The sequence below is a fragment of the Branchiostoma belcheri genome, unplaced genomic scaffold (genome assembly GCF_001625305.1).
Source record: "Branchiostoma belcheri isolate BF01 breed outbred unplaced genomic scaffold, Haploidv18h27 scaffold71, whole genome shotgun sequence".
In the NCBI taxonomy this organism is placed as follows: Eukaryota; Metazoa; Chordata; class Leptocardii; order Amphioxiformes; family Branchiostomatidae; genus Branchiostoma; species Branchiostoma belcheri.
In genome coordinates, this window is record NW_017804365.1 from 602,694 (window position 1) to 628,077 (window position 25,384).

Genomic DNA, 25,384 nt, shown 5'->3' on the forward strand with positions numbered 1-25,384 from the left:
GTTCGTTCGTTCTCTCTCTCTCTCTCTCTCTCTCTCTCTCTCTCTCTCTCTCTCTCTCTCTCTGTGCGTCTCTCGCTCTCTGCTCCTCTCTTCTTCTTCTTTCTCTCTCTGTGTCTCTTTCCGTGTGTCCCTTCCCACATCCGTTTATCTCTCTCCGTATGCTTGTGCGTCTGTACAGTTGAGTGACATCACGCGTGGGTGGTTGGAGTTACCTAACCACAGACCACAAAAGGTCAGACACAGGAATTTAGGTCCCAGAAGCTGGCCGATAGCCGGGATGGTAGTGTGGCAGTTTACAGCAGTGACAACATGCATGGACAGGTAGACAGAAAAATAATGAATAAAGTAAGAAGTCTCAGTTTTTTTAAGATAAATTAATTTGCTGTGATCAGAACATAGAGATACAAGTCAAGCCTTTTCTGCTGACAGGGTGATCCCGTCACCTCTTTGTTGTAATCTAATTAGCGAGTGAATATACACCAATCATGATCGCCAATTTACCTATCGATTACCTCATCAGTGTACACTAAAGCCTGATGAGCGTTACATGTATCTGTAACTATTTCATTATCCTCGACTTAGATCTGCGGAAACAGTGTGTACGATAGACCAGATGGCATCCAATGCAATTTCAGGGCTACCAAAGAAAAAATATTCTGAATGAGGAAATCTGTCTGATATTGACATTTACTGTCATTTTTGTTTGTGCTCATCACAATATCGTCATCATGCATTTCATACTTGAATCGTTTGGAATAGAACCCAAAACAAGCTACGAGAAGCGTCTCTTTGGGTGCCGCCCATAGATATATAGGACCAGCCTACGATATGTATACAAAACAAGCAACCGTTTTCCGTCAGCGACATCGCATTTTGCCTCACAGATATCAGTAGGCCATGGGATAGTTTTGATTCAACTTTTTAGTTTTTAGTTTAAAAACCTATCCTGCTCCCTTTACCTTTTTCAAAAGCTACCCATCCAAGTGTACTTAAATCTTCATGGTGTATCCCTCCATGTTTGAAGTCCCCCTGGGTCCCATATGTCCATAGTCATTAGCGAAGTAATGCTGACAGGACACAGTAATTGACCACGGACAACAATGCCCTAACACGGACAGTGGCCCAGAGTGAGATCTGTCTATGGTCTGTAAAATGTACCGCACAGTCGTCGGACAAAATGTCCTCAATTATTAATACCTGTAATTGGTGGTAATCAGTCCGCTAAATGGTCGATAATCGGTGGTTTCATGAATTCTTCACAAGCTGAAATCAGGATCTTGTCCAGACCAAGTCGGAATATTGCTATTGATCTCTGCACGCAATGTTCCAGATTCAGTGGGGACTACTGCACCACTGTACCCCAGTTCTAGTTTACACCGGTTTTTGTGTGAAAAACATTTGGGACTGCTCGGCAGACAGGATCAACTAGCCTCTTCCAGGCTTCAGAGGCGGTTGGAAAGAGTAGAAACTAACCGAATAGATAGATAACACACCAGGAAGTTTGTCCACTATTAGCAGTTCAGAGCGACAAACTGTGCTAAGCGTTCGGGAGGCCAAATTCGTGAATGTGTGACAGGGGCTTTAGCTCACTAACTCCCCTGATATGTTATCTGTCGATTTGTCCAATTTCCACTCTTTCCAGCCGCCCCTTAGCCTGGTAGAGGCTAAGGAACAACGTGAGTGTCATACGTAGAACAACATTTTAAAGTACGGTTCAGTTGAAATCGGTTCAGTACTACAAGAAGCTGCTAGGCGCCGCTTTTGGTTTGCAAAATTTAACTTCTTTTAAATCCATGCACATGATACCATTTGAACATAACAGGATGTTTTTCATATGATTACCCAATTGCCTTTTGCTGAGATTTTAGAGATGTAAAGAATTAGAATGTTTATTGAAAAAAAAAATGACAAAATGGCAAGGCACAATTTCGTAGTTTTGTGTCGTTGCGTTGTGTTGGGTTTGGGTAGCCTTTACCAGGCTTCGGGAGGCGGCTGGAAAGAGTAAAAATCGGCCAAATAGAGAGATAATATGCCAGGGGAGTTAGTCCGGCTGCGACAAACAGTTCTCTCTACTGGACCAATTCCCCTGGCTTGTTATTCTCTCTATCTGGCCAATTTCTACTCTCTCCGGCCGCCTCCCGAAGCCTGGTAGAGGCTGCCCAAACCCAACACAACAACACACTGAATTTCTTCCAAAAAGCACACCAAAACTACGACATTGTGTCTTGCCACTGTGTCATGTTCTTCTCAATGAACATCTTTATACTCTACATTTCCGACGCCTGGTAGAGGCTAGGGTTTGGGGTTGTTTTGCCCCCTTATTTTGTTGGAAGACGGTTTATAAATTAGCCACGCGACTAAACGGCGTCAGAATCGGGAGACCAACGTTCTCTCAGGCGAGAGTTGTCGCATCAAAGCGCGCGCCGGGCCCGCCTCGGACGGTTTCGTGAGCGGGGGTAGTAATAGAGTTAGCGACAAGCAAGGGAGTTAGTAACGAAGTTAAGGATGAGAAAGATGTAGCCTCTATCTCCGGTCTAAGGGATGACAACAAAGACGTTCCCATCATGAAGCTTCCCGCCCACGGCTATCCTGACTTCTTTGATCCTCCAGTGTCCTTAACTAGATTATCTTGTTTATTGGCAGGCTGAGAGATCTCCACGCATCAACAATTTCCTTGATGATATGATATATAACTCATATTTTCATCGCGCTGACTCTGATTCCTAACATAGAAGTAATCTCTTTTTTTAAAATTTATTTTCAATGTTTAATTCAATTTCAAACACACATTGGCAGGGAAAAACATTGTGTGTCTTCACTGAGTTGTGTTAAGTTTGCTACAACAGCGGTGTTTCACATTAGGTTACAAAGCGGTACATATAATTGTGTAGATCGATGTTAACTATTATGGTTCATATGGATACATGTTTATTAATTACACTTGTTAAAGTAACACTTAATACACAATACAACACAGGAAAGCAAAGACCGAGGCTAATACAGACACCAGGGAGTTGATTTATTGTGAAGTCTAATTGCAGAATGCAAGAAGGAATGTTAGATACAAGATACAAGATGGCTTTATTGGTATTCGCAGTGTGTAACGCTGAATTTAGAACCAAATTTATAATAATCACAATTAGATAAAAACAGTTACCATGGTTGAAAAACTGTCATTTCGAACAATAGACGCAGTATTGTAGTATAGGTGGATTTACAACATATATTCAAACAAGTTGAAATTACATGTCATACACAGTTACAAAAGACTGTTCTAAATGTAATTTCAAGTCTTCTCTTAACTGAAGTTAGATATTTTATATCAAGCCTGACAGTGATGTGGTCAGAGTAAACTCTAAAAAGTGTTCAGCAAAAAGGCCCCCGAACACCTGTTGTTGGTTTTTAAATTGAACAGCAAACTCAGTGGCAACGGAAGCGTTCTGGTAAAATTTGCATTTGGTAACTGTTCTCTCAAAATGTGTTTTGATGCATATTCTTCATCATATGGGGATTAGATATGCACTGTTGATATGTTACATATGGGAGGAGGAACACTTGGAACGCCTGAATAATACATCAAGGGTTCTAATTTTATATTTGAACTAGATAGAATCTAGGACTAAAGTCTCGACAATTATTTTTATTGAACATTTGCCTGTGAATATTTGCCTGAATAAAAACAGAGCACTGGCAACACACAACCCAAAATAGTTAAGAAGCAATACCTGACCATATATGTACGCACTATTAGACAAGAAAGCCTTCATTAAAACTCAAATAGCAAACTTAGTTTCGCCATCGTGACGATGTTGCCATGTTATATTTAAACCTGCCTTGCGGCAATGGTTAGTGTGATATCTGACAGCCATCTGGAACTCAGAAGGATCTAGAACCATCACAAGTCTTAGCGACTAAATCTACATCGTGTTAACTTTTATATCTGTCAGTTATTGTAGTATATTTTGTTGATTGTTGATATTCCCTCAAGTTTTGTTTTATGTTTCATTAAATAAAATTTAGAGATTGCCAAGTGTCATTCAAACACGTGTTGCACATCAGTTCATTAACTGGGAGATATAAAACTGTCGTACATGTAACATTCACACAATTTAATGGGGCGTGGTTGGAAGTCAAATCCGACTCAAATTCAACTCAACTTGGATTCGATTCGTAACGAAAGCTATATATGCGCTGTCTACATCTGATCAGACTGCTCCCAACCTATCGCCAATCTTGCAACCTTGGTTGGTTGGTGATCGGGAGAAGGTTCTGAATGTGTGACAGGGGGTTTACAAAGACAACAGAACAGTACCTGCGCCGTTAAAGTTTTACTGTTCTGAAATCGAACCTGGGTGGGGTCGTGTGGCGTAGCGGCAGAGTACTCGACTCGGAACCCTAAGGTCCCGGGTTCGAGTCCTGACATGCCACCGATCTTGTGCCCTTGGGAAAGGCACTTTACAAGACTTTCCTCACTTAACTCAAATGAGTATTGTCCTGTTCCGTATTTGTCCTCTGCGTTGGTGACGGTATAAAATAAGTTGATATAATTTGAGTGTGTCGTCACCATGTCCAGTCATGAAATGTTGGAATAAAAAAATCGAGCCTGGGTGCCTATAAATCGTGTATGATACGATTTGGAAGTCAGTATAGACACATGCCTTTTCCCATGAGCCATGATCGGTCCCTGGCCGAGCTCAAGTATTCTCCCAGAAGTGTTTGGAGTTGGTCAGCTGTGGTCGGGGCGTGGTTGTTTCTGAACTCTCCCAGCAAGAAATTTAAACCGTCGCGCTCATCGAAACAAACAGGCCGCTAGAAACGTCCGACTACGCAGCTAAGCAGTAGAAGCGGCTACAAGAAGTAGAAATTGGCCAAATAGACAACACGCCAACTCGGAGACTTGCTTCGCTAAAAGAAGTACATTTTGCCGCTCAAGAATTTCTCTCTTTTTTCAGCCGCTTCTGAAGCCTGCTAGAGACTACCCACACTGACAGGGGCTACAACCGTGATCGTAGCTATAGTTTTTCCACACAACCGCCTGACAGGTTATTTCGTGAGGTCGTCAGACGTCAGTCTGTACTATACACGGGGCTGTTTAACTTGACAAGGTTAGAACACCTTTCCAACAGACAGTGATCTCCAAGCGACCATAGAGCGACCAAAATTAGATTTCTGTGACCCCTGCCCTGGTCTTATAACTGGAATATAATGCACGATGTTTAAGCTAGGTGTATGATTCAAAAGACAACAAAACACACAAAACGTGAAAACAATTCGTTCATTTAGCTCCAGTCACACATTCAGAACCTTCCCCGTTTTAAAACGTTTAAAACGTTCGGGTGTTGACGATAGGTTCCGCCAAGGTTGGCTGAAGTTCGGGAGCAGTCTGACCAGATTTATGCTACGCCTAAATTTCTGTAACAATCAAATCGAATGTGAGTTAAATTAGAGTCAAATTTGACTGCCAACTACGGTCCGAAATATTCCCGAACACCAGCCACCAGCCAACACCCGATAATGTTTCAAACATTTTGGCTGGCGCAGTCGAACAGTAGCCGACCTGGCCGAACACCAGCCAATCACAGCCGACCTGGCTCCCGACCTACTCCCAACCATGGTTGGGGGTGGGGTGAGGGGGAGTTCGACTAGTGTTCGGGAGGCCATATTAGGCTAATTGTGACAGGGGCTTTATGTATGAGATCTGATTATTCGGCACATTTATTTAGTTAGTGTTTAGAAAAGAGTGCAAAAGACGAACTAAGAGGAATAGTGGTGTCATTGCGATGTATGTACTTGTAACAAAATAAATTATATGTATTATAATAAACAATGAGTTAATTATAACTCATATGTTAATACTAGGGGAACTCTAACTCATTTTTCACTAGTAAGAGGTCGTATCAATTCTTTGACTTATACTTGTGAAAAAATTATTCAATTCTCTCCCTTGTGAAAAAAAATTAACTCAGGAAAAGGTGCTTAGCACGTGTTTGTATGGAAATACTTCTGACCTAAAAAAATTGGGTGATCGGTCGAATTTTTGGTCACTCAGTGTCGCAGACTCTAGTGGAAAAGTTAATAACATCTGACCACTTGACATCGACGTCAAACGTTTAAAATCACATCATACATATCATATCATAGATAACGACATCTCTTAAAAATGTCATTACATGTGATATGATATGTATCATATGAATTAATAGAGTTAACCTTTACAAATTAATGTAAGTGCGTGGTAGTAAATAAATAAATTTTACTTTATTATATGCATTAGCCCCATTGGGATAAGTATAGGTCACAAAAGAAAAATAAGTGTTTACAAATGTACACGCTAGAGTGGGTAGTATATTCGAATATGTCGATTCGGCTTGTCTCTTTCTTGTAATGCATAATTGAAATATAATTCGAAAAGCTGTAGAGTCGTACTAACAAGGGTGACACACTAAAACATGTATAAATAGATAAATAAAAAATAACTAAATAAATAACAACAAAAATTTCGCGATTATAACCATAATGATAACAACAATAACCATAGTAATAAGAGAAATATTATAACAAATATAACAGGACATCAGCTCGAGCTCTATAAAGCTGTCTTAGCACTGCGGTGTGAACAGCATATTCTTTTGGATAATCACAAAAGCTGCCATACGAGCCATCGACTAATCCCAGTTACTTTACATAGCTGCACACACGGCAAAGAAGATGTAGAGAAATGTGCACGAATATATAGGTTATACGTAGTAAAAGAGCTTAAATTTGCTAGACATTTAAAGGCATCCAATGCAGTTTTTATGCCATTATTACGGCTTGGAAACCTGATTTTTAAACATCAAACTTAATCACTAATCACTAATCTACATACTCAGTTGAAACCACACTATTCCGATGTATATTGAACCTCGTGAAGCAAAAATGCCCAAAATTCTGACGGAAAGTGGTTACTGCTGGAAGGGCCCTGGGCTGATTTTTGGGGTACCACCCTGAAAATAAAGGACTCATCTTGGGGCTTGTTTCTGCAGTTTTGAATGCCCAAAGTGTGAAATACTGATTGAAATGTGCTATTGTGAAGCAGTATGTGTCAATATCATAAAGATTGCCTTTTTCATAATATTTCCACTTTTGCTGCTCTGAAATCGCATTGGATGCCTTTAATGAAACATTATCTAAATTGTGCGAGACATGGACTGTAACTTTTTGTTTAGTATCGTACAGTAACGTGGTAACCTGAGAATTGTGGCGGTGTAGCCGGTGCAGTCGTGCCGTGTTATCTGATGTTGACTGAGCGGTGTCTCAGCGGGAACTAGTCCGCATGTGGCGCCCGGATAATCCACTTGTTTCTGCTCAAAACGACACGTCATCTGACGCCTCCAAATATTCCAGATTTCTAGAATTTACCCAGGCTAGCTGGAGGTTGGGAAAAAACGTAAAATCTGATCTCCAAGCAGATCTTTTGGTGACTGAAAGACAGTATAAAATCGGAAACACAGTAACAAATTGACAAGACTATCAAATTGGCCAGGCAGCATCCAACACAGCACAGCTGGGTAAGAAAAGATACTAGTGCAAAAAGAAAGCCCGATAAAAACGCCTAAAACACTTTTAGAAGGAGTCGAAGCTTATACATCGGCTTCTTGGAGAGTACTTAATAATAAAATCAAGGAGCTAGGTTAACCTCCTTGGTAAAATATGCAGCCACGTATAGAAAACAGCAACTTTAAACATGGCACGTCAAGAATAAGTTTTAGATACTTGTACGTTAACGACAACTGTCTAAAGTAATCTCCAAGCAGATCTTTCAGTGGCTGCAAAGACAGTATCAAATTGGCCAGGCAGTTTGCATTTGCCATCCGAGCTGGACTGGCGAAAAACAACAAGATACCAGTACAAATAAGAAAGCCCGATGAAAAAGCCTATTTTATTATAACACGTCAAAATAAGCCGTGACCTAAACCTCTGCTTGGAGACTATGTGTACGGCGCTTTCCTACAAAATATTATACTGTTGCAAAGTGAGATAACTAAGCTAAAATGGTACGTACTTTGGGTTTTTAAAAATTCCCTGACTTTAACACCTTGAACACCAACAGGGCAAAGGCTTCTCGTTAGACGAGTAGAATCTGATGATTCGGCCCCTCCCCACGCGTCCTGGGGACTTTTATTCGAAATCAGACGTGAACTTTTCTCTCTTCTGTCAATCAGTAGACGGCAGGTGCCCCGCCGGTCCTCCCTCCCTCCTCCCCCGGATGATGTCTCCATGGTAACCGGGGTCTCAGGTGATGCCGCTCCCTCCCATCCCCCATCCTCCGGGGAAGACGGCAAATTCAATTTACTGTCAGTCCCGTCTTTCCGGGCGCATCGCGCTTCGTTACTCATGGTCAATTGGCTTGACCTCAATTTGGCAGATTAATAGACTTGTAATAGGTACATAATTTCAATCGCGAGATTCGTGATGAATTTAATGCGCGCACAAGTGGCGGCACAATGGGCCTCTCGTGCGGATTGGCCTCGTCGCGATTTCACTTCCCCGGCAAATGGACTCCTATTATTCCCCCTGTATTACATCGAATTTCACTTTCCGCGTGGTAATAGGACAGGTTAAACATCGGAAACAAAATTCTTGCCTTCCACGTATATAGAAGGAAGCGCATGGCACCAGAAATAATGACGACTACACAGGTCCTTCTCACAAGCATTCTTGATAGCTTCACACTTCTACAAAATGATTTCTTCTCACTGGGTTTGAAAAAAGGGACGTGATGTGATACGACAGCGCATTGAGAAACGTACACCTCGCTAAATGTTAAAAATTCCTCCCGCGATGTGCTCAAATCCAGGCCGTATGACAAAGGAGGAAAACTCGGTGATTCCCCTCGCGTTTTCGGGGTTACAACTTAACGGTCCCGTCACTGCATGTGTAATGAGCCGTGGTCCCGTTAGACGGTAGCGGGTCCTGACACCGCTTGGTTCTAATTTTCTCAGCTCCCAACACGGGACCTACCGCTCCGCACAGGTTCAGGCAGGGAAAAAGCACCACAATCAACCCTTCTTAAATCCACCTCGTCGGCTGGGAAAATCGCTGTGAAAAGGATGCACAATGTCCCATTCATGGGCGGGAAATATTAGCGAGAGCTATGCGCCCTTTTCCGCCCGGAATGAAAATTAACACTCCGTGTGTTCTGAATGACTTTGCCTAAAGTTTCACTGGGACCCTTTCATTCGGTGGTGACCAAAACGCTACTTTCTCACCGAAGGAACGGGAAGTTAATGTGGAAGAATGAAAACAGAGCGGCATGTGAGGGTTCCTCCTGGAGACTAATTAAAGCAATCGATGCCGGAGTGAAAGGAGTTGACAATCGATTCAGTGTTGCGAAGCGGGAGTCATTAGTTCATCCGATATGCGCATTTATTCTTCAGCGACTTCTGCCTAATCCACCGTTGCATTGGTGCACTCCCAAGTAATTAGTTGGCGACTGCGTAGGCCCGCCGATAGCTTCTAAACTTTCCCACAAAAATCTTCTGCGCCCTTTGCTGGCCTTGTCACTGGCGGAGTCTCGGGTTACAAGCGAAGTCCCCTCTCCCCTTTCATGGACCAACTGTTTGTGACCGTGTTCCCTTCCCAACAACAAAACTGTGCTCACGGCAACACACCACAACACGCTACAAACCACATCCTTTTTCCCAGCCTACACTTTGTACAAGAATGTTGTTTACTTTCAACATCTCGGGTTAATGGATTTAGATCCTACACGACAGCGGCCTTTCTGTTTTAATTGTTTCTTGTAAACGTTCATTAACAGTAACACTTTTCCCTGGCTAATGGTATTATGGTCGCTTTGTGCTTGGTTGGGAGAGTGCGAGATAGAATTGCTAGCGGATATGGCAGGTGTGTGTGCCGCGCTCACCGCGCGATTCTCGGGGTCTGACACCGCCCGCTCTTCCCTTCAAAGCCGCTTGTTCACGACGACACTCACCGCTTCCCCACAAAAGATTCCGCATACTTAGGAAGCCGTTTTACGTGTTCATAAACGGTGCAGTAATGAAAAAGAAACGCCCCCGTCGGTGGCCAGGATTATCCCTTTGTTTGCCCAACAAGTGAAATCGCCGTGCACGGACCAATCAGCAACCACCAAATCTAATTTAGAGGAAGGCGTGACCACTGGTTGGTCAGAGGGCAGATCCAGGGTTTGGCTGGGGATCCATATAAAGTTACCAACGAAGCACTCACGGATCTTAAAACATCTACAGCGCTTTTCCACGTACGAACGGCTGGGCCCGAAAAAAAAGGCGGACAATCCTGAGGAAAATGGCTGACGACCGGCTGACAGACGATCGTTCCGAGAAGAGAAAATGTGACGAATTCGGTTCCCTGTACTTGGAGAGAAGCGCGGCCGTTCGCGCACTCAGTGGCGCTGCAGGTAAAATTTATTTAAGTTCCTTGTCAGTTGTGACCAGATCTCTCGCCAAGCCGAACCGGGCCACTTGTGCCGATGATTTAAGTCAATAGTTTCAGTCACTTTCAAAATCGAATATTTGTAAATTCGTTAACTTTGTCACTACACCACCCGTAGACTTTGGGCAACTATTATAAATCTCATAATGTCCTGTTTGACGCGTCCAAGTGAACAAGCTGGGAAGCATTGAAACTATAATTCGCTTAGTTTGTGAGTAATTGTGTGCAGAAGTTAATTTGAAATGGTTGATCTGGCAGTTACAATTGTATATATTTTGTGGATATCATTCTATTTGCGGTGATTGAGAGAGCTGGGTTGTTTTGCTGAGTGCACTTTGACGATGTGTCCGCGCGCGGCGGACAGTGTGGCTACACCCCGCCGGCACAACTCTTCCTATTCGCGGCGCGCTGCCTTCAAGCTCAACGATGAACTACGTCGTTCACAAAAAAAGGCGCAAATTCCTCTAGCGCATACACAAGTCTCTCTTTTCTCTTGACTCAGAACGAAGGGACTGAGTTGGTTTGTACGTTACCCATTTTGGACATTCCGTGAGAGAAAAAAATTCGAACGTTTCTAGAAAAATCCCGCCAGAGGGGGGGCCGCGCGGTTAAGCCAACCTGCTGTCGGCGGCGCCAAATCCCGCTCAAACCCCGCTCCGTAAACCTGTTTGATGCCGCTTCCCTAAAACTGGTATTTCGTCTGACTTAACTCTTTAAATTCCTTATCAACAAATAAATAAATAACCCGATTTTGTATTCTCCTAGCGATTATGAAATTTAAGAAAAAAAAACAACCTCTTCTGAAACGGTCTACGGGGGAATGGGGCAAATATTTTCTTCTTACAAATTTGCTTGCACAAACTTGCGAAGGGAAATGCCATTTCTTATAAGCATAATAACTTCACGAGGAAAATTCTATCCTCGATTCATGGCGTCTAAATCGAATCTGCATCCCTCATATTCAAGGGACGATTGGGTTTTCATCGTCGGGATCTAGTTTGTCGTGAAGTGCTTGTGAAGAAGGCGAACTGACGCAGGCGGCTGGGAAGATTTTTAGCGCGCGCAGCTCGTACAGCCTCGGCCCCAGAATCAAATTTTCTCTCCCCTCTACAAGCTTGATGATTCCTCATTACGGCCGCTCGCGATTAGATCAGACCCATCCCCGGCAACTATACAAGTCATAATGTCATAAGAAACTACTTTACGGCCAGCAATTTAGGGCTATAGATGCAGTAATAGACGAGGGTTATGTAAAACTTGGGTGTCGATGGTTGAGACGTTTGTTGAAATCAGACGATATGACGTTTTATTGGGCTTTCGAATTTTCTGTGAGGAACATTTTTCTGACGATTTTTCTTACTTAAGTGTGTACAGCCGAAGCTCGTGGTAGTACAAATAGTAACGTTCTTAAAGTTCGCAATTTTTTAAAAATATTACAGTCTAACTAACGTCTTATTTCTTGACCGTCACTTACACAATTTTTTTTCTTTACCGTGTTAACCCCGTAACTATGAACGCCCGAGACTATATCAGTTCGAAATTTACGTTAACTGTATGTATGTAAAAGGTCCAAAAATTAAACTACGCAAATTTTCTGAAATATAATAATCTAACTAACGTCTTATGACTTGACTGTCACTTACACAAGTTTTATTCGTCTTTACCGTGTTAACCTTGTAAAAAATATGGAACGGCCGGGACTATATTTACACTTTACGTTTAACTGTGTGTATGTAAAAAGTCCGAAAATTCAAGGGTTTTGTGAGATATTGTTTTTTTTTTCTTATCACACCCGTTTAAGATGGATCAACATGAATGTTGAAGCAGAGAAATCGACTATCTCTAGTTGACGAATATTCGTAGCGATGCCCGACAGAAAAGTGTTTTTTTTTATGTTGCACCATGTACACGTACTGAAAATATAAGTATTTCTTACAAATGTACATGTATCATTTCCTTCGAGCTACCGGTCATTTTCAACAGTTTACAATAATTAAATGGCAAATAATTACAATTTGATGTCCACGCACTGAAATCCCCAGTCATTTTTACTTCGCGCATTTTTTTTCATCCTTTCGGAAACATGTACATGTATTTGCAACGAAACAATGTTGAAAGTCGACCCAAATGGAAGCGACAACGTTTAAATCCTATTGGCAAATTGAGTAAAATATGTTGTCAGTGCCCTCACGACAGTATTGCCAGCAAAAAATTTGTTGATTCGGTTTATCAAACGACCTGAACTCATTTTTTATAACAGAATTACACATTATTGCCGTGAATGATATGATATTTTTGTGCGCACAGTATCATATTAAGGCAGGTCACGAATACAGTTGACTTGTATACTGAGGTTTTGATGTCGCATTATATACGATACACGGTGTGGACAAGTTAAGTTAAAAAGAAAAAAAGAAGATTCAATTCGTTTGAATCATACATTCGGCTTAGAGCAGAATATTTGATCTTTAGCACAGCTCCCTAGATGTCCTGTGAACCATGTGGCATATGGACGATAACTAACTTTGTTTCTAATAGATTTAGATTTCGCCTGTATCATACACGGAATCGGGTTATTTCTACAGCCTTGTGTGTCAAAGTTAGGTGCATGCGGCTTTCTGTACGTCTCTCACGAGCGGGCATTGTTGTCGTCGCCTCTCCTTCTTTGTGTGGTGCAAGAATCGGTCCTTTTAGCGATCTTTTCGAGTCGACCGACTTGTAGCAATACGCAGTACCCCGGAGGAGGGACCGAGTAGCCGCATACACACAAGCACTGCTGCGGCGTTGTTTAGAAGTCACCACAACGGGAGTGTTTGTACCCTAGAAAACTCGAACCTTCCAGCGGCGGTTTCGGAACAGCAAGAAACGTATTATTCCAGATGTTTTACCACTTGCCGATGATTTGCACTGACTTTCCCGTCTATCCGCCGATCACAGAGAGCCCGGACGGGGCCTTCAAGAAGCCGAAGCCGAGTGAGGGCGCAGGGCTCGGGCGGGACACGGCCACCACCCCGCCCAACCCCGCCATCCCGCCGACTCCCGCCCGCCGCCGCCACCGGACCACCTTCACACAGGAGCAGCTGGCCCAGCTGGAGGAGGCCTTCAGTAAGAGCCACTACCCCGACATCTATGTCCGAGAGGAGCTGGCTAGAGCCACCAAACTGAACGAAGCAAGAATCCAGGTACATACAGAATTTACGTACATTCTTAATGATGTAGAAAACAGAAGTAAAAGCCGGACGCCTCAAACTAAAAGTGTAGCTTGTATTACTTTAAGAATGATAAATCATTCCTTGCTTTTAAGTAATTTTGAAAGGAATCACCCTAGAATTTGTGTTGTGCGTCTTTAACTTTAAGTTTATGTAAATGTTTTAAAGTAAGTGTTAGTCATGAAGATAACGTTAACCTTTATCATTTTGTCTATAGTTTCTGCGTTGTTTTCTAACTCTAGAAGGAAGTGAATTTTAGATCGTAAATGGCTGTTTGTATCGTTTGTGTCGTAACTTTTTCGCATATCCTGCTATAGCTTAAGTCATAGTGAACATTGCCCGATTAAAACGTGCCCTGCTTGTTATTCAGTCCTGTGGCTGTCGGTTGTTCGTCGGTCAAAAGTCGGGCTGCCTGGCCACCCACCGCGGAACAATATAGAACTCCATTGTTCAGAACACCGACTTCAACATGCGCGGATGAATGTAGGACATGTGTTATATGTTTTACCGGACTTTGAGATTAAGATGTCTACATATTGATGTTTACCGTCAAGTACGGTACAGTGTTAGCCGCTTTCAGTTGGGCGACAGCGCAGAAACTACTGTACGGTGCCCGGTAGATTTTCGCTACCTTTAGCGAGCGCGTTTTTCGAGTAAGCCGGTAACAAATCTACCGTGCTACCATTTTCTTTGTGTTTCATCAACTGACAAATATCACGATCAACTTGACAAAGAATAATTTTCATGAACGAGAGTAACATACGTATTAAGAGGTGCGTATATATCTTAAATTTTTCGGAACACCCCATTTTGACAGTACGGACAGAAGCGAAACCTTTGACGAATATGTTTCTTTCCCCACCATGTGACTTGTGGAGGGTTCTTTTCCCGGTTGCCCCAGTAATTTTGTGGAAGTAAAGAATAATCTGCCAACCTTTCCCTATGCTAAGAAGAACAGATGTTTTAGAATGAGAAGAAGAAGAAAAAAAAGGGGAACACCAGTCGAGTTCATCTGTCGGAAAACTGAGCTGAGATTATTGTTCCTTCCTCCCGCGCCAAACGAGGATTCCTGTGCATGACTAATCCTTGTCGGGGGAAATCTGAAATCTCGGCGGGCTTTGGGTATTGTTTTTCTTTGCCGCTGAGTAATAATGGTAGGTTTACTAACAGTTCAATGATCCCGAACTGATTGCCGTTATTTCCACATCAGCGGGCTCCGGAATATGTCTCTATGGCTTTTTTTCTGCCAGAGGATAATGTCGACATTTTTTCTCTGTCAACTTTATCAAATACATTTTAGTACTACACCACAATGAAGATTCGCGAAAAACATCCACGGTTAGGACAGTATATAAATGTGTGTTTCTATCTGTTGTCTTGTGTTTATGCGAAAGTGTGAGGGATTTTCTGACAGATGGACGGAGGTCCCAGTGCAGTCCTGTAGCGAAGCGCTCCTCCCTCCTAGTTAACTCTTAGGGAAGGGAAAAGAAAAGAACCACACAACAACTGAACACGACCGTAGGCTTGAATGGAACTGTCGGTGTTCGGGGATAAAGACATCGTTCAACCTTTCCGCAGTGTAGATACTTTGAGAAAAATTTGTTTCCAAAACGTTTTTAATAATTTCCAAAATCTTTATAGCCTGGGTGCTACCCGATTTCTTCGGGGTTGCCGTTACAAATCGGGTGGCACCCAGGCTAAAATCTTAAGTGTTCGTGCAAAATATTTTCGCGGTAGATAATCTGTTTTTGGTGATTATTATTTTTTCACTGGGTAAAATTAATTTTCAAAACGGGATCCAAAATCTTTAGTGTTCGTGCGAAAAAAAAATCGCGGTAGATATCTGTTTCTGGTGATTATTATTTTTTCACTCGAAAAAATTCGTTTCCAAAACGGGATTTTTAATAATTCCCAAACTCTTAAGTGTTCGTGCGAAAAAAAATCGCGGTAGATAATCTGTTTTTGGTGATTATTATTTTTCAGTGGAAAAAAATCGTTTCCAAATCGGGATTTTTCATTTCCAAAATCTTAAGTGGTCGTGCGAAAAAAAATCGAGGTAGATAATCTGTTTCTGGTGATTATTATTTTCTAAAACGGGATTTTTCATCTCCGAAATCTATAGTGATCGGGTAAAAAATTTCGCAGTAGATAATCTGTTTTTGGTGATTATGATTTTTTGGACTGGGTATATAACACTTCACCATCTGCGTTGTCCTGTGTGTTTCACAGCGACAATGGTGCGCTTTATCCAAGTCCTGTTAAATTAAGTTTTCTCGGGCGAGAATGCCCGTTTGATATCGCGGCTTGTCGTGTGAATCCGCGGAGCGTTAAGGCAGTTGTCGTGTTGAAAAGATGGGCTTTTCCACCTGTCTAGGCCGTGCGCCGTGACATGGTAAGGAACCAACTGACAGATTTCACATCTGACTTCAGCTATCGCCTCCCGTGACGACATCAGCTCACGGTTGACTGTGCGGTAACACTGAGACAAGTAGATCGTCTGTCGGCAGGTGCGTTTAGCGGTTTTCCCGCTCATATTTATGAGATGCTCGCTAGGTCTCATTAATAGGGCTGAATTGGGTTTTTATTGGGAGAATAATTCAATAAAGACCCATTTCAATCCAAATAAAGATTTGAATTGAGGATCGAAGTCCGTGGCTCGGGGAAAGCTCAGGTGGCATACGTGCGTGTGCCGGCGGGCTCTGGGGCGTCAGCCTGCGGAGGCCTCGACAAGAATGGACCGGGCGCACTCTGTCGGCTTTGTGGATTCCATGCACGCGTCCAGACACATTGTAACTCTTTCAAACCGTGCCTTTAAAAGCGCCGAGAAAATTGAAGTGGTTTGGGAAGTGCGAGAGAGCAGCAAGGGAGCAGGGAACAATAGTCTGGTAATGAAAGGTCCATTAGCGACCACTTCTGTTGAAAGCGTTTTCCCTTCGTCACGTGACGGCATAGAGCCAGGCCTGTAGATCGATGTTGTTGGGGAGTGAGGGGGGGGGGGCTTCGTCCTTTTTAATGCGTTTGTCATCATGAATAGCGCTTCATTCTCCATGCAAGTCAGCAAATCCGGCAAATGGAACAGAATGTCAAGCCTACAACTGCGAAGCACCAACGTACAGTGTTCCATCACTCAGTACATAAATATAACGTACTCAGTGTCTCCAACGTTTTCCATCAATTCCTCTACAGCCCCCCGATTCGAACCCTGTAACCCCGCTCAAATTCAATCCGACGATTAACTTTTGGAAGAATTATGTTGGAGAATATTTACAAAATTGAATTCGGAGAGGTCGGGGCGCGAAATTGAGCCCTGATTTAGCCTAGTGTACGAAGTTACACTTGAAGTGGGTTATTCTGGTAAAGCACGGAACAAACTTTGTGTAGCGTCTATCTTTGTGACCTGAAAACTTGTTTACTGAGCTCATAGCCAGTAATAACATGAGTGTTTACGTAGATTCTATCAGGAATGATATTGAAATGTCTACTCCGCCCTAGCAGATTAAATTTATGTCCTTTTCGCTACACCACGAAGACTTGCTAGGCATTGGAGGTCTATATATGTGACTGGCATCTATACAGAAAAAGGACACAACGAGAGCACGCAGAATAAATCTGCGTCTGATCTATCTACATATGCTACCCAGCAAAGATACATTCTGAAATTTCAGATAGAGAAGTTGTCATATACAGATTTACTGTGTAATGTGGGCTGTTGCCGCGATAGCTTGTATTTAAACTAGACTTCAATGTTTGTATCGAAATAGCAAAGGCAGACACACACACACAACGAGCACACTGCGCCTGCTTATATCCTACTCAGCAAAACACATTCTGAAATTTCAGGTAAAGAAAGAAGTCGTATATACTTACTGTGTAATATTGACTGTTGTCACCATTGTATTCAAACGATTCAATTTTTGCATCGCGAGCGCAATCATCATTTCGACGCATTTTTAAACGTGTTTTGAGCCGTAAAGTCGTTCCCTTGGTGACACACTGTTATTACCTACGAAGTGAAGGCCAACTTAAGATGGCGAGTTGTAGTAACTATCCTCCAAGTCATGAATTAAGAATGGGGCGATGTCACGCAGGCGAGCGGAGACCTATATTGACCTCTCGGGGTTTGGGACGGCCCCGGCCCGACAGCTAGATGAGGCCTGTACGGTCCCCCGGGTGGCAGGCCGTGATTGTGGGGGCGGAGAACCCGCTACTGATGAAAGTCAGGACTGACAGTTCCGGTATCAGGGGTGTTGAGCTGTACTCAGCACGTCTTTTCTATGCTTTCAAAGCGCGCACACAAAGCGATAAAACTATCTTTTCAAACGTCATCAATTTTCAAAGTCATTTCATGTAGTAAGTTGAGTTTGAATCAACACTACCCAATAGTATACTGATATCTGTGAGGCAAACATATAATATATGTGAAATGCGATGTCGCTGACGGAAAACGGTTACTTGCTTCGTATGGTAGGCTCGTTCTTGCTGTTTATCGGTGGTATCAAAATCAAAGGGACTCCTGATATGGCTTTTTTCGAAGCTATTTCAAAATCTTCAAGTATAAAATGATGACAAAAATGTGCTAAGAAATGACCGTAGATGTCAATATCACGGATAGATTTCCTCATCCAGAATATTATTTTTCCAACCTGAAATTGCATTGGATGCCTTTAAAATCTGTGTCACACTAGTTCACTAGAAACTATTCCATCGGACTGTACTCTGATTTTGTCATCAGGTATCATATTGAATCTATGAGTCAAGTGTACAATGCAGCGCGCACTGAAGTAGGAAATCACGAATCTTGTAGTGTAATAGGCGTAGTGTAATCGGAGTCATGATACCCAGAATTAAAAGTCGAGTCGAATCGACGGTAGTGTGTAATGTATTATGCTGCCGCAATCATTCTACTACAATAAAGTATAATAAAGATGATAATAATAATAAATGGTTTATTGCAATTGGTCATTACCCGTGCAATCGCAGCCTTTAATAGCGCTGAATTGATGGGTTTACAATGATACACATGATACACATAACATATTTGTTCCACACACACTTTTGTGGAACTGTCGCAAGTACTTTGTACTGTATGCGCGAATGGCAATAAAATATACACTGTGCATAACTGAAAGGAGGTAGCCTCTACCAGGCTTCAGAGGCGGCTGGAGAAAGCGGCAAACTGTACTCCTTTAGCGGACCAGCTTCCTTGTCTATTTGGCCAATTTTTGTTTACTCTTTCCAACCGGCTCTGAAGCCTGGTAGAGGCTAAGTTACAGGCACACTAGTCAATCTTGACATCGTGTATAAAAACTACCCGTTCACATGACTTATACTTATAACTGACGCAAATTTAACACTGACAAAGGTTTCACTCCAGGTGCAGTAAAATTGTTTTTGAGAAGTTTTCTTTAATTGTAGAAATCTTAATCTTGAAAGTTTAGAAAGTTGAAAGAAAGTGGAACAGAAAACAACATGTTTAAAGCTGGATTGTGGGGAGTATTTTACAGGTTTGAGTGAGTAACTGGGAGCTACATATATGTAGATGAACATACTCTTCTAGCAGTTTAGGTTTTGGCTTATTTTTGACATGTTTTTAGGCGTTTTTACTTTTTTCTTTGCGGGTTTTCTTTTCTTTTCTGTGCTGGTATTTTCTTTTTACTCTTCAAGAAGAGGTTAGGTTTAGGATTAATTTTTAGGTGCTTTTCGGCATTTTTGTCGATATTCTTTTTGGACATCCAAACATATTCGCTATACCCCTGCCTTTGTCCACATAGTGTTCAGAAACACTGCTACTCTTTCTAACACCCTTTGTACTGTGTGTTGACTGATCCCCCTTCTCAATAGCGTTTTCACGTAATCATGAGGAGTAAATAGGCAATTTTGCCTGTGAATAGGGCCTGGACTGTCCAGCTGCGGACAAGCTCTCGATACCGGAGCGTAAGAGCCTTGCTACTCGTGCCTGACACACGCCGTTTTGTCTCTGATATAAGCCGCTTCCAATTGTCCCTTATATCAGTGTAGGGCCTCTTCAAGACACAATGTACTTTGTAGCCGCGGCCCAGCGTGAGGTGGAACTGAAACATTAATTTTCATTGTGATTGTTTGACACGTGCACACGCTTATTCAGGCATTAACTCTGCAACCGGCAATTACAGAAGCGTTAGGACCAGTGCCGTTTAACCCCCGTCTTTTGTTCTAAGTGTCCGGGCGGCGGCTGTTGTGCCACATCACAGGGCAATAACGTGTACATCTGTTGTACTACTATACATAACACATGCTTGTTTAGCTTTTTTTTTCACAAAATAGAGAAAAAAAAACACCAATTCAAATATGGGCTTGGAAGGCACCCAATGCATGTAACAACTAGCTCCAGTGCACAGTAAACCAGCCATATTAGCCCAGATGAAGGTGACAGACGGTCATCGAAACGTCGGCTCATGTACTGTAAAACAAATGGTTCTTGAATAAAAGAACTTTTCTATTCCATCATTTACCAACCTGATGAAATTATTTACGGAACAAATATTCTGGATGAGGATATCTGTCTCATATTGACATTTACTGCAATTTCGTAGCACATTTTCGTCATCATTTCATAGTTGAAGTGTTTGAAATAGCCCTACGTGAAAAAAACCTACGTGAGGAGTCCCTTTATTATACCACCAATAAATAGCTAGAACCAGCCTACGATGCCAAACAAGCTACCGTTTTCCGTCAGTGACATCGCATTTTTACCTCGCAGATACCAGTATGTTATAGGATAGGGTTGATTCAACTTGCTACATAAAAATAACCAGAAAATTCACTTTGTAAATCCAGTTTTACTGATCTGAAATCGCTTTGGGTGCCTTTAGAAGTAACTTTGTTCACCGTTGCATACACCTCAATAGAACGGAATCATAAACAAAATTTGCCAACGGCAGTTTCTTCACAATTTTTTCAGGCTTGATTTCTCTTTGGTGGGCTGACAGATAGAAAGGCGTCCTTCAGAGGGCATCATGACAGATGCTCCGAGATTAAAGAAGTTAAAAGTGTTCGGGGGAAGCAAATACAAGCGGTTAACAGATCCGGATAATAATACAAACCAGCCTGACTACATTTTAGACCTACTTGTCTGTGAAAACAACGCGAAATGTAGAGATTGGACATACAAACCTTCACGTTCCTCTGTGAGACTTTCTACTTATATGATGATAAACAGTGGACATAATATGTACAGAAAATCTTTGAAAAAGAATCATACTATAACATGCGAAATGAAGTTTTGTATATATAAAACATGCCATACTCGGGAATAGGAACTGTCTCTGTGCTGTACCAACCGTTACAATTTGATCCTAATCAGTGAGAAATTGTTGTTTATCACAGTAATTTTATTCATTAAATCCGTTTTGATATGTAGGAATTTTTAAAATCACTCGAAAAGTGGAACAATACCAATTTCCTGTAGCGCTATACGATTCATTTTCGTTATACTACGCATACAAGTTCATACCAACACAGGGGCAATTAAATGCACAATTTCTCCTAATTGCTGTAAAAGAAGTAGATGAGAGAGAAAAACAATCGATGTTTCCTTTTTCTGCTGTTGGATGGTATTTTCTGTGCATAGCAGAGGTATGTGGGGAAGCGTGGCAGAGTGCTCGGCTCAGACCCAAGAGGTCCTGTGTTCGAATCCTGCCATGTCACCGATCTTGCCTGCCCATGGGAAAGGCACTTTATACGACTTTACTCACTTCACTTAAGTGAAAAGGAGTATTGGTGGCGGCAAAATAAGTTGAAAACTTGAATATGCTGCCACCATGTCTTAACTTTCAATGCCGCAATAAGAAAACAGGCCTATTTTTGCAGGCGTGTTTTATGCGTATAATATTATCGGGATTTGTTTTGTAGTGGTTATCTCTTTTTTTACGGAAGCCCAACTTTCGAGTGGCAAATGGTAACTGTCTGGAAACTGGACACTGCCTGGACAATTTGATTCTTTGCAGTCAAAATATCTACTTGGAGATGTTATAAACCGTGTGTCTCTACCCTGTGTGTAGGTGTGGTTCCAGAACCGCCGTGCGAAGTACCGTAAGCAGGAGAAGCAGCTGTCCAAGGCCCTGTCCCCGGTCCTGCCTCCCATGGCCTCCTGTAACAACATGATGCGGGGAATCTACCAGCCTGCAGCCGGCCACAACTCTGCCGTCCGCCCGGGCAGCTACCAGTACCAACACATGTCCAACACCATCAACCCTGCCAGCTCATGTGCAAGGTAAAGCATCACTAAGTCTGTAGCATGTCAATGGCTTTCGTTTCCTCAGAAAACTGGATAAAACATCACAGATTATAACTATAAGACAGGTGGCATGTGTTAACATTTCTGTAAACACTGAAATCTGGGTTTATCTAGATATATGCCTGCTTCCCAATTAAACACATTAGCATCTTTGAAACTGCCCTTCAACAGGAACAGTAGCGGTGCTAGATTTGTTTCTTGTAGAATTGCCTTCGAGATATTGGCCACCCTGTCCTTGGTGCTGAAAAGACGGTCATTTAGAAATATTATATATATCTTCCCTGTGTTCTGTCTATGGGAAATTCCGTTGCGATGGACTAAATTTGGGGAGCATTCACAAGGAAAATGGTTCTATAGCGATGCAGATGGAGTATGGAGGAAGAAAGGGTGATTTGCTTCCGTAGTAGTAGCAAAACGTGTCCTGGCCGAGAAAGTTCAGTGTGGGGGCTCAAGCGAATGAAGTTCCGCGGAGCATTTGCCATGGAAAAAGCGATAGAGAAACACCAGACTTGCAACATCACGCCTTTCTTTGTGAAAGGGACCGGCTGCAAGATGGCATATAATATAAGTCGTTTCTAACGGCAGTTGTTTTTTTCCAGGTACCCTCAGATGCAGATGGCGAGCTCGGCCTACGCGCCTCCCCCCATGGCACAGTTCTCCATGCCGCCCACTACCAACATGGGCATGCGTGTGGAGCAACACGACGACGACTGGTGAGGGCCTTCTCCTGTGTACATTAGCCTGGTGTCCAGTCTATCGTGGCTTAGGTGGGCTCTCTTCGGGCCTACATATGTTTTCCACCGCCCAGTTCAACTAGGCTCCCCGGTAGGTTTTGCAAGGCCAAGACTCCTACCGGGGAGCCTTGTTAAACTGGGCGGTGGGGAACGTCTGAAGGCCCGAAGACAACCCGCCCAAACCTCGATAGACTGGACACCAGGCTAGTGTGAATTTCTATTGTGTGCAGACATTCTCATGTATGAAGAGACTTTTTTCAAAAAAAATACTGGTGTATACTATGTACACGTAGCATTTAGGACACCTATCATATGTTATTTTGACTGAAGATGTCATTTTCTTTGTCTTTAGGTATAACAAAAGCCTGACAGCGGCACTCAGAATGAATCCCTCCCACCATCCCAACCTGTCGGCGCCAGTGCTGCAATACCAAACGTAAGCCACAGGTGGCGCGGAAGATAGGTGTGTACCGTTGGGCGCACCTCCCTATGTTGTATTAAGTAGTGTGGGCAGGGCACAGGAATTGATTTATTGTCGGAGTAGTAACTTGTTAGGACAGTGAAGTTGAAGTTGCAGTAGTGAAGTTGAAGGACCAAAACATTATAGTTCATGTCATTGTCTTTGTCATTGACATTTACTGTCATTTCGTAGTACATTTTCGTCATCATTTTATAATTCATACTATTGTTACCACTAATAAACAGCTAGAACCAGACTACTATTGATATGAAATAAGTAGCACCTTTCCTTCAGAGATATCGCATTTTTGCCTCACACACAGATATCAGTATGCTATAGGATAGGGTTGATTCAACTTACTACATAAAAAAAATGATGATAAAATTGACTTTTAAAATAGTTTTAGTACTTTTACTACCATGAAGTCGCTTTTGGTGCCTCTATATTTGACGATTGGCGGAAATTAAAATCATTTTCAAAGTTTTTTTATTGCTGTGATTGCTATAACTTTCCCACTGAAAAATGTCTAAACATATATATCTTTTTCTTTTCCAGGTCTCCAGAGCGGTTCCTAGCCAATCACAGGTCATCTCTATTCGCCTAACCCCATCATCATATATTCTGACATTAAAAAAAAGACTCGTTGTTCCCTGTAGCCTACGTTGAGCGTAAGAAAGATTGTGTTTTCAAAGCGTATTGAAAGGGATTGTGTAAAAGATTAACTAGAACTTGGGACTACTACGTGCGATCATTTTCAAGCATACTGTTTGCTATATCCAAATCTAGCACTGTGATCTAATAAATATGTCACGCCAGTCTCTACTATGTACAGTACACTGGCATGCCTAAAGCCCCCGTCACACATAGCCTAAGTAATATGGCCTCCCGAACACTGACGAATCCCCCCCCCCCAACCATGGTTGGGAGTAGGTTGGGAGTAGATTGGGAGTAGGTTGGGAGTAAGGTCGGCTGTGGTTGGCTCGTCACTTGGCAATGTTGGCTACTGTTCGGCTGCGCCAGCCAAATGTTTAAAAATGTTTATAAAACATTCGGGAGTGGACGGGAGGTTCGACAATTGTTGAATGGTGGCTAGGAGTAGGTCTGCAGTGTTCGGGTTCATATCTGACTCAAATTTAACTCAAATCTGATTCGTACATCGAAAGAAGGCGTGGCCTAAATGTGGTCAGCCTGTTCCCGAACTTCAGCCAACCTTGGTTGGTGGTTGGCGGAAGATTCTGAATGTGTAACAGGGATTTTATAGCTCAGTGTATTTGAGTGAATCAAGACATGGACATGTCGGCGCCATTGCTGCAATACCAAACGTAATACACAGGTGGCGCAGGCGATAGGCTTATACCGCTGAATGAACGAAAAAAACATTTAGGAAAGGTCATGTATATGAGATGTGTATATGTAGTAATGTATACTGCGCGCTGCAGGAAGTTGTCCTAGGAAAATGCGGATATTTTTGTATCAATGTTTCTGATTGATGTTTGTTTTTTGTTGATGGAGTCCGACTCCAAGAAAAGAAAGAAATACTGGAGTTTGTGCCAAATATAAGTAGCATTGTGGACACTTTCGTCAAAAGGTTTTGCAAGCGTAAAAGTTTTTATCAAACTCTTTCGAAATCTATTATGTGTGAACTCGGATTGAAACAGTGTGTACAGTATATGGTATTCTCAAGTTCCGTTGTATCATGGACTAATATTTTCTGAGTTGCGACATGGAAACTATGGTATGTATATGCTGTGATTTTCTTTCCAAGATATTTATGAAGTGTGAAAAATGTTCTAGTGTGTTTGAATGGCTACAAACTCGTATTAATGCTGTGGCTTATGCATTTTTTGAAGAGAATATAAAAAACCTCTTTTGCGATTTCATAGACTCGACAAAAACACACATCGTCACATTACTTTTGTAAGAGGTGCTTGATATGTCACCTGAGACTGTAAGACATTGCCTTACTCTGTATGACAATTTAAAGCTTAGTGCACAAGGGAATGTCAGATAATGCCTCCATCCAACTGTGACAATGCCTTGTTGTTGTGTCGATAACGTTGACGTAGAAATGATCTTAAAGGGGCATTATGTAACATTTTTGCACCAAAAATTGAAATATTATAATTGAAAACTTGCTTGTGGTCATAATTTACTTCCACGTTCCAACGTTCACGTTAAAACAGCCCACACGAGGCGCACCCAATTTGTGGTGCCACCACAAAATACTAAAAAATGTAAACAAACATGGCTG

The 25,384-nt window shown here is 42.2% G+C and overlaps 1 protein-coding gene across 1 annotated transcript; it reads left to right on the forward strand.

Annotated features, from left to right (window-relative positions):
• The first annotated feature begins 10,243 nt into the window (after positions 1–10,243).
• On the forward strand, positions 10,244–23,129 carry LOC109484928 (homeobox protein prophet of Pit-1-like). Its single transcript, XM_019788286.1, has 5 exons — positions 10,244–10,420; positions 13,393–13,637; positions 21,704–21,915; positions 22,539–22,652; positions 23,026–23,129. The coding sequence occupies exons 1-5, from the start codon at positions 10,309–10,311 to the stop codon at positions 23,111–23,113; spliced, it is 771 nt and encodes a 256-aa protein (XP_019643845.1). The 5' UTR covers positions 10,244–10,308; the 3' UTR covers positions 23,114–23,129.
• Positions 23,130–25,384: the final 2,255 nt, after the last annotated feature.

Bases quoted from the DNA above. Each gene is read 5' to 3' on its own strand.
- LOC109484928 (XM_019788286.1), top strand. From the start codon at position 10,309: ATGGCTGACGACCGGCTGACAGACGATCGTTCCGAGAAGAGAAAATGT. The intron at 10,421-13,392 runs GTAAAATTTATT...CGCCGATCACAG, and splicing joins CGCACTCAGTGGCGCTGCAG to AGAGCCCGGACGGGGCCTTC. The intron at 21,916-22,538 runs GTAAAGCATCAC...GTTTTTTTCCAG, and splicing joins CCTGCCAGCTCATGTGCAAG to GTACCCTCAGATGCAGATGG.